Here is a 10,001-nt window from a genome sequence, read left to right as displayed (position 1 = left end):
TTTGAAGATTGAATCTGTGCAGGCACCTTGTCCCTTTTAAAACTCAAATCTTGGTGTTGCGATATGATAGACATAAGTTCCAACCGTGACTGAGTGTCAAAGATTTACTTATTATAATTGTTTTTGGCTATAACCGGCTAGGCTGAACTACGCGGGTTTCGCCAAAAAAAAAAAAGCCCTGATCAACAGTCTTGCCTCCCTAAAACCAAGAATATGCCTCTGAGAGGTGTCGTTTTCGCGACTCCTACGACCGATGAGTTTCAGTATTCAGGCTGTTTTTGTCTCGGTGTAATTCTTACTGTTGTTTTCTTGTTTACGATTATTCGTAGAATTATGAAGGCTCAGTTCTTTGCTTTTAGAAATTCCTCACAGACAGAAAACACGCGAGATTGCGGCACTCCCGCTGTAAAGTTCGCTGTAACTTTCTTTACATAATTTGAACTGCTAAAATCCAGGAGCTGCAACTTACTGGACGGGACTACTAGTAAAAAAGACAAGTAAGAAATTTATTGCATCGCTTACTTTTTGAATCGAGCAATTGTACTATTTGACGGGATGTTCGTGATTTGATGGTTTTCAAGACCTACCATCACACAATTGAGGTTCAGTCGAGGTAATATTTTTTTGTTAATGAATTTAACTAAGATTAAGGAGCAACGCCTGCTTTTCTGCCCAAAACAAATTCAACCATCTTGTGTTCACAGCTAATGATACATTGTAACGATAGACAACTCCTGGAACCACCTTGGAGGGTTATATTAAGTAGAGTAACTTATTTTCTTGGTTTTACTTAGACTGTTCACAGTCCCCCATTTTCCCGAAAAACCTTAAATAACAATGATCACAACCAGGTTTCCTGAGCCCGCGAGACTGAGCACCCCCAACAAACCATTGTTTTAACGAAAACCGCTGGTCAGCAACCTGGTTTTAAGTATACAAAGAGTTGATAATGTAAATTGGCCACCGTACAGAGATTCTAAAAGCTGACGTTTCGAGCGTTAGCCCTTCGTCACAGTTTCTTTAGAAACTACCCCTTCATTCAACCTGGTTCTAAGGTCTTCCTATTTTCCCGTTTGATCGTCGGGATCGAGCACAAACTGCCGCCATTTTTGTTTTTAAACAGCGAGCATGAACTGGGGAGAGTGACATAACTACCAAGTGGGTGGGGGGAGTGGAGAGGTTTCGGCGGGAAAAATAGGGAAACTGTCCGATCTTTACTGCGACTAGCTACTTCGACTAGTGTTCAGCGAGTCCCCTTGCACCAACCACGGCAATACCTGATTGGTCCATAACACACTGCATCTGTCAATAAAAATACAGACAAAGCTCTCAAGTTTCAAAAACAACATGGCTTATCTAGAGAAAGAATTTCAAGAGTCTCAAGTTTTCGAAAGGTTATCTAGGCGACTTGGTGGATTAGTCCCCCCCCAAAAAAAAACGAACGGAAGGAAGCGATTACGCTTTTGCTGCAAGGCAGGGATGTATTGGCTGTTCTTCCTACAGGATTCGGGAAGAGCCTGATCTACTGAAGCTTTGTACTTGTCAAGCAAATGGAAAATGAAAGCACTTCTGGAAGAGATCGGCCCTCGTGTTTGGTTACTGTACATTTACAAAGTATAGGACAGAAACAGATTAATTTTAATGATTTAGATTTGAGCGTTAAGGGTTTTGGGAAAACTGTTGATGTATTAATAGTGTGGAGGAGCTTTTCAACGTCATCAAGTGAAGCTATGATCTCGCAAGTTTCACTTGATTTCAGGAGTTCAATATGTGATTGATTTAAATTTGGACAAAAATAAGATCGAGGCTGCACGCGTGACAAAATGCCCGAACTACGTTACATCCAAAATTTTCAAACTCAAAAAGCCCCAGCTATCAACGAGAGTTAAACGCTTCAAGGTCATGAGCTTCTGTTTCATTATCCTTTCGTTCATTTCTTCAATGTCAGTAATTAAGCCGTTATATACCGGAGACCACGAACATTTATGCATGCGCTGACGGGATGTTTGAACATGAGAGAAAAACGCAGTACCTCCAGACACCGGCGCTGGAGCGTCGTACCAAACGAGTCATCCCGGGATTTCGGCCCGTGCGATCGCTTTTGGACGCAGTTGGCCCTTCGCTGCTTTCTGCTATCGACCTTGCCTCCCGGTACGGCATTGAGGGAGAGATATGTCGGCCCCTAAACCATATGTGACAAATCCCACGTCTACTCACAGCTGCAAAACACCCTGTAAGAATACGATGGCTTACATATACAAGGGAAAAGTCATTTTATCTCACATATGGTAAACAATCAAGTCGCAGATTACAAAGTGTGCGCACGCGCCCTGCTAAAGGTAACATGCGTACATGCATGCATGCAAGAAAATACAGCCAAAATACATAGCAACAAATTATTCTTTTGTCTGTGTGTTAATTAGCTTGACTAGCCTCGTTCACACGCGTAAAATTGAAAGAATTTGGGCTGTAAAACGAGGCTAGTTAGGCAAATTAACACAAAGACAAGGGAATAATTTGTTGGCGGCCAGAACGATCTCGTCCGCAGAGTCCGCTCTTCTTTTGGCTCCCAGAACCAATGCGCACGCTTAGAATAGGACGCACGAGTCATCGGACGAGTCCCTGAAGTCATAACCACTTACTTGGCTGCTGTCATACTAATGCATTGTGGGAACACTAACTTCCTTCTTTGACTAAAAATTTCTTGTACGAGTGAAAAGTTGTATCTTTTCACCAACAAGATGTCTTTTAACGATCCTTGGGCAGCTCGCCACGACCGACAAAAAGTTGACTTAGTCTTTATAGTCGACTGCACGGGATCCATGGGTCCTTATATCAAACAAGCTCAAAAGCATATCCGAACTATAGCGGAAACCGTGTCAAGAACAGCGTTCAGTGTGAAGCTTGCTTTAGTAGAATACAAGGATCATCCGCCGCAAGACAGAACGTTCATCACTCGAGTTCACGACTTTACATTATCTTTATCTGATATGAAGACTTGGGTGGACGGTATGAGAGCGAGTGGAGGGGGCGACGGACCTGAATCAGTTGCCTGTGCTTTGCATGAAGCAACGAAACTCAGCTTTCGTGAAGACTCCACAAAAATGTGTGTTCTGATAGGTAAGGTTGCTAATTAACACAGGAAAAAATAACAGATTCCCATTTTTGGATATTTTAGGGTATTTTGAAGAATACCAACAAAAATCCCAAATTTGGAAGAGTGAGACAAGTCCCAGTCAGGGAACTTGGTTGGGAATTCCCTGGTTGGGACTTGTCTCACTTTGCCAAATTTGGGATTTTTATTGGTATTCTTCAAAATACCCTAAAATATCCAAAAATGGGAATCTGTTATTTTTTCCTGTGTAATAAGGCGCAAATTAAGCACATGCATGTTGTCCACTATTAACAGATTAACTCACAATACAAAAGAAAGAGCTGAGAATGTTATAAAAATTTTTTTTTCTATTATCGCTCCAAATTTGTCCACTGATTCTAGAAAGTTGCATATGAATAGCAGCACCTCGTTCTCCAAAGGATGCCGCGACAAGGATACAATAGGGAAGATATCTGTTTACAAACATTGCTTTTGCTATTCAAATGTGCCAACCACAGGAACAAAAGACCCTTTCTTTCGACAGCCAATGAGGCTCTGCTTGGCACATGAACGACGATAGATGACATCAACGATATCTTCTCTATAGTGGCTAGGTTTTCAAGTACAAGCTGACTCATTTTATATACCGTTGGCTCATGACGTCTCTGCTTCCCTGTGACTTACAATCCCCGAAATGGAGAACCTGCTTAGAAGCTGTAAATTTGCCGGAGGTTGTCAGGCCTTTAAGTTATTAACTGTCATTCTTTGCTTGTGTTTAGCGGATGCCCCTCCACATGGACTTGGGCGTGATATGGATGGATTCCCTGATGGCTGTCCTACAGGAAATGACCCTATGAAGGCATGCAGAACAATGGTTGAAAAAGGAATAGTTCTGTACTCTGTTGGATGTGAGCCTGCCATCTTACGACATAAAGATTTCTTTATGGGCATGGCTTTCATGACAGGGGGTCAGTATGTTCCACTCTCACAAGCGCAAGCCTTGTCAAAGGTGAGAGTTAACTTTTTTGTTTCAGATACTTGCCTCACACCATGGGATTTTGTAGTAAAATTGAAGAACAGCTTCCCAAGAAGTCTGTCATCCTTACTGTCTGCAAACTGTGAAACCAACAGATCAGCAAAAGAAAACTAACAGCTCACCAACAGTTTACCAATAAGGCGGTTGACAAATATTTAAGTAACCCTGGCTTAGAAACGAGTAAACCTGTAGACTTATTTTATCTTTTACCTAGTTAAACCCAAATGTGAATTGAGAGGAGAAAACTATAATCCACTTGATGAAGGCCGACTGTTGGCCACTTGTTGGCTGACAACTGTTGACCATTTGTCAGCGAACTGTGGACTGTTAGTTGGTCACCTGTTGGCCGGTGATCAAGGTGTCAGCCAGATGAATGAAAAATGTGATTGAAGCTACCATACTTTTGATGATGTTGGCATCCTCTGATCAGAGGTTGTTTGCACAAGGAGAGATACACGTAATTCAATGTACATGTACACCTGTATCATTACTAATAGTTTTATAAGAACCAATATTAATAATTGTTTCACCAACTGAAGCCATACTAGTGGTACAACTTGACACTGGAATGGACGTGATCATCATTGTTATCAGGATCGTTATATCATCTCTGCTACTCCACTGTACTTATGAACAATAATGGGCATTTCAGGTTACAAAGTACATGTTATCTGTGTGACACCTCACTTAGTTTCAAGGTTTCTTTTCTGCTTGAATCAATATTATTGCAGTCAGCCCAGTCAAAATGGTTTTGAGTAGTAGGCAAGATGGCTTGAGTAGTAGTCATCTGGCACTTGCCTTTGGCTTCACATGGTTGTATCTGGTACATTTTAGGGGTAAACTCAGTCCCTCTTTTTCAGCTTAAGATAACACTACTCAAGAGCTTTTTTCCTCAAATGCCTGTTATTTTCCACTAGTAGCTTTATTCAGAAAGTGCAAACATGTAGTTGTTTGATATAAATGCAACCATTTGCAGTCTATAATGGCAAGTTAAACCAAAGTAGTCAAATTTATGCAAACTAAGTCCTAATGGAATCGACAAATAATTATTCACCATGAACTTTAGTAGGCAGCAGTAATTTCATTGTAGGCAGCAAAATTGCCGCCTGCCAGTACATTTTGACTGGGCTATGCAGTGTAATAATTATTTTGCTAATCTTGTTTTCTTGGTTGTAATTTAATTTTTGGCACCTTGCTTTTCCCTTTTTGTGAAGTGGATAAACTAGTGGCTTAAACTTGATGGAAAAGGCCACTAACTTGACTGCTTAGTAAGAAACCTGCTCATTATGTTGTAAAAGTGCTGACATTCGATAAAATTGTCATTGGTCTATTCTACTGTACATGTTCTAGACAAATGTAAGTGGAAAGCAACAGTTAAATTTATGTTTATCTACATCTATTAATTTCCCCATAAGGTTATTATTAATGGAACACTTGAAGAAGTTTCTCAAGAGAATCTTATGGGGTACATAGAAGATTTCATGACAATGGAACTGGAAAACTGTCCTAGTGAGGAGAAGATAACTGTGAGTGACTTGGCAACAAAACTTGAAAGGCACTTAAGTCTGCGAAATGTGAAATGTCAACAGCTGCAATGTAACAATAATCCTTTGGAACCAGCGACAGCCAATGCAAAGAAAATTGCTGGACAAAAAAACTTGGCTGGAGTTCGAAAGCTGTTAGAAAACCTCACTTCGACAGACTGCTCACATAACTCCTTCTTCAACCAGCGCATGACCACCGTAGAGGTAACCTTGACAGAACCAGCTCCTGTGACAAAAAGTCAATGTGAGAGGTTGCTCATTAAGGAATTTGGAAGATCAAATATTCCTGTTACACATGATGAACTCACTGGTGAATTAATCATTGAGGAGTTGTGAACCATGATAATACTAAAATTAAAAAATATATATTTTATCTCTCAGGTGGTATGTACACTATGATTGGATAATAGTGAGCTGTATTCTACAGTATGACCTGCTCTCCGGTCCGCTAAATTTGAAATTTTGATGCCACATGTTGTAGCAAGTTTTTCATGTTATTTGTGTGAAATAAACTTGTGAATCTGATTGAATTTTACAAGGAACTATTTCAAAAAGCCAACTTGACTTCAACTAGTTTCCTTTTCCAGTGTGCCTGATTACCTCAGAGAATGACTATTATAAAACAATCTTGTTTTCTCGGTCTGTGCTGCAGGGATTTCATAAGGTTAGAAGGAGATGCCTGGGCTAGTCAAAATAAGCAGCGGTCACTCTGGTATTTTATAAGGGTTTGAGTGAAAATCAAGGCAGTACTGTACCCGGCAGTCACAGATCCTCATTTTTTTCTGTCCTTGGGCCATAAATCAGTGAGACAAATTGTTTTTCTGTAACTAACAGTACAGACCTCAAACCCAGTTACAGTACAATGTACTTGTAGTAAGAGGTATAAATTAATGAACTGGTTTGTTGAGCTGTATAGCAGTAACAGACTCTTTGCAGAAACAAGACATTGAACTACATTATTATATCTCTCAGATAGTATGTGTGCTGTGATTGGCTAAATTAGCAGGTTGTATTCAACAGTACGGCCGGCTGTTCGGCCTGCTAAATTTGAAATTTTGACAAAACAAAAAGGAAACGAACTTTATTAAAATGTCTAGAGACTTCTAGTGCTGGAGCACTAATTATTGGAGACATTGTAAACTGAAATCAACAAATCAACGCAAATCAAATGAAATATTGGTTTTTGAGGAGAGGGAAAAACCAAAGTACCCAGAGAAAAACTTCTTGGAGCAGAGTAGAGAACCAACAAACTCAACCCATATAATTATGATGCAGAGTCTGGGAATTGAACCCGGTCCACACTGGTGGGAAGTGAGTGCTCTATACCACTACGCCAGCCCTGGACCCCCCTGTTTTTTTATAAAACCTTCTCTAGCAAGTTTTTCGTGTTGTTTATGTTACATACATGTAATCTTGTAAAACTGTTTGAATCTTGCAAACAACTTTTTTAAAAAGCCAAGAAGACATATTGGTTTTTCAGATTTTGATGCAGCTGCAATCTTTGTGGCAGTTGAACCTTTTGCTTGACTTCAACTAGTTTCCTTTCCTGCATGCCTGATTACATGTACCTCAGAGGTATATAATAAATATCTTACTAATCTCATTTTTTCAGTCAGTACTGAAAGTTACAGATCGTCGTTTTTTCCCATTGATTTACAATGTATGTATGGCCCTTGTGCTTTGCGCTTGGGCCATAAATCAACAGAAAAAACTTGGTCTGTAAATTACAGTATGGACCTGGAACTCAGTTAGTAAGAGGTATACATGTACTTTATGGTCAATCCATGTACATTTGCCAGAATATTCAGGTCTTGCATTTTATTTGCTAATCAATGCTTTTGTCATAAAAACCTCACTTACATGTACAAATCTAAATGGGAAAGCAAAATGAAGTTTGGTTTTTGTTTTCAAATGACATCATCGTGGGCATTGCCTATTGCAGATTCAGATGACAGCTGACAATAATAATTATCACGATTTCGTTAAATGACAATTAACAAAGTGAACTGCCACAAGCTTAGCTGGTTCATCTGGTAAATGGGTCTGTCTTACAAGGGTAGATATACACTGTAACATTGCTGGTCAGCTTGAGCTGTATGACAAAGAAACCTTGCTGTGTAGCATAACTAAATGCTAATGCAAAATTAGTGTTTGGACAGGTGTATAGCAATCACAAAACTAGGATTACAGTAATTAAGTTCAACACCTTGTGTGCATTATACTGAAACAAGAAATCATATCTTAATTTCTTATTGGGTTTCTGTGTTCATTTTAAGCCCAATTAAAATTACTAGCTGTTTAGAACTTACGGTACATTGTTACATTATTTTAGCAGAATTTTTTTAAATTTGAATTTCTAACCTGCTTGTCAACATTTCTGAAGAAAAGCCATTATTTGAGGCTGAAAATGTCTGCCTAGAGTTGCTGTGAAACACTTTTTCTTCGGTGATTCATAAAATTAATTATTGTGCTTTAATTCAAGTCATTGGGATTCGTAAACATTTTTCACAAACCAGTACGAAGAATTTATCATTGGGTTGTTTCCAATATTTATTTCAAGGAAGTGTTGAACCTGTACGCTGTTATGTGGTCATTAGTAACCTAGTTTAGTTTACACTTTAATACTGATTATTCAGAGTTAAGCCGTGTCAAAGTTCCAATAAAATGTTGACCACTGCCGTTTCATTAACTTGCTTTATTATATGGCTGTCTCCTTAATCAGTCAAAGCAGACCAAATCCAGGAGCAACTTTTTTAACTAAAGTTTATATCCTGGCAGATGAGGGGCATCCATCTTGCATTCATGTGACTATTTGCTCAATACTTTTAAATGTATTTCCCATACAAATCTCAGTAAGCCAACACAGAGAAGCAAGCAGGTAACTCTCGGATAAGGACGATAAGCCGGAGGTCCTGTCTTACAACCCTTCAATGTTCATAATCCTGTGGGACGTAAAAGAACCGGCACACGTGTCGCAGAGAGTAGGGCATGTAGTTCCCGGTGTTGTGGTCTGTCTTCTGTGGTGTATCATGGTTGGGAGGGTAAAATGGTGGTTAACCTTGTAGGGGACCTATGTCCTATTGTTGATTCCACCATGTATGTAAACATACTTAATCAGTAAATAAAAAAAAAAGATGAATAAATAAACTCTCTTCTTTTGTTGTGGAAAATAGTTCCGCAAATTTACTTTGAAAATCTTTTGTATTTTTAATTACATCATGCTTCTTTTGAAATAGATGTACGGATATACTGTATGTTCCTTTATTACACATAACATGAGAATTTTATTCCATAAAGCTTATTTGTACAAATCTATACGCTTTATTTTCACATGTGAAAAACGCCTATACAGCCAATCAGAATGGCGTACAGCTATTTCACATGTGGAAATATAACCAATCAACGATAGCGTAAAGGCGTTTCCATGCCAATCACTCGTGCATCTCGTGCAAATCGTACTTGTTTTTGAATTAAATCAAATTTGCATTTGGTTTTATTGTTAGTGAGTTTTTGTTTCTAATTCGCGTTCAGAAAACTATTTTGATGAAAATTCTCATGTTATGTGTAATAAACAGTTCACGACATAGAAAGTGCTTTGTACGGGGTTTTCTTCACTCGTTGTTTGTGTCAAAAACCCTCACTCGCTCGTTCCTCGCTCGTTCGGGTTTTTGACACAAACAACTCGTGCATAAAACCCCGTACGCCGCACTTTCTATGACGTAAACTATATGTATGTTTGAAGTGCGGGTTATATGTTTCCAATGTTATTGAAGCCACAGGACTCTTTCAGGTGCCTATAAGGAACAATTGCGGAAATTTCCCAGCTAAGTGTGAGGATCACTCCTCTCAATTTCGTCTATAACCTGCACTTTAAGCAGGGCTCGAAATTAACGAAAAAATCCAGTCGTAATTTACGACAATATACGAAAATTTAGTCGCATTTTCGCAAATTTTAGTCGCAAAATCGCCGCGCTGCATTGTGTTGTCAGCGGTTTAGCAAAAAATTGAGCCCGTAATACTTGTGCCTAGGTACTTCATGTATCCCCTACTATAGTGTATTTAAATTATAATATATTTCCACGCGTATATTATAGTTTCTTTAAATAATTAGTCCTATATACCCATGTAGACCCTTATATACCCCTGTATACCCTTGTATACCCTTATATAACCACGTATACCCTTGTATACCCTTATATACCCCATATATACCCATGTATACCCTTATATACCCCTATGTACCCATGTATACCCCTTAATACCCCTTTAAGGGTATACATGGGTATATAGGGCTAATTATCAAATACACTATAATTTACCTTATATT

General features: G+C 39.0%; 1 protein-coding gene across 1 annotated transcript; it reads left to right on the top strand.

Annotated features, from left to right (window-relative positions):
• The first annotated feature begins 2,658 nt into the window (after positions 1-2,658).
• LOC137986715 (uncharacterized) lies at positions 2,659-8,353 on the top strand. The gene is made up of 3 exons (XM_068833662.1): positions 2,659-3,120; positions 3,874-4,103; positions 5,546-8,353. Exons 1-3 carry the CDS (start codon positions 2,742-2,744, stop codon positions 6,008-6,010), a joined length of 1,074 nt encoding a protein of 357 aa, XP_068689763.1. The 5' UTR covers positions 2,659-2,741; the 3' UTR covers positions 6,011-8,353.
• Positions 8,354-10,001: the final 1,648 nt, after the last annotated feature.

The sequence above is a fragment of the Montipora foliosa genome, unplaced genomic scaffold, assembly GCF_036669935.1.
Source record: "Montipora foliosa isolate CH-2021 unplaced genomic scaffold, ASM3666993v2 scaffold_284, whole genome shotgun sequence".
Classification (NCBI taxonomy): Eukaryota; Metazoa; Cnidaria; class Anthozoa; order Scleractinia; family Acroporidae; genus Montipora; species Montipora foliosa.
Note: the sequence above shows the minus strand (reverse complement) of the source record. Positions and strands in the feature narration are given on the sequence as shown.

Bases quoted from the DNA above. Each gene is read 5' to 3' on its own strand.
- LOC137986715 (XM_068833662.1), top strand. From the start codon at position 2,742: ATGTCTTTTAACGATCCTTGGGCAGCTCGCCACGACCGACAAAAAGTT. The intron at 3,121-3,873 runs GTAAGGTTGCTA...GCTTGTGTTTAG, and splicing joins AAAAATGTGTGTTCTGATAG to CGGATGCCCCTCCACATGGA. The intron at 4,104-5,545 runs GTGAGAGTTAAC...TTTCCCCATAAG, and splicing joins AAGCGCAAGCCTTGTCAAAG to GTTATTATTAATGGAACACT.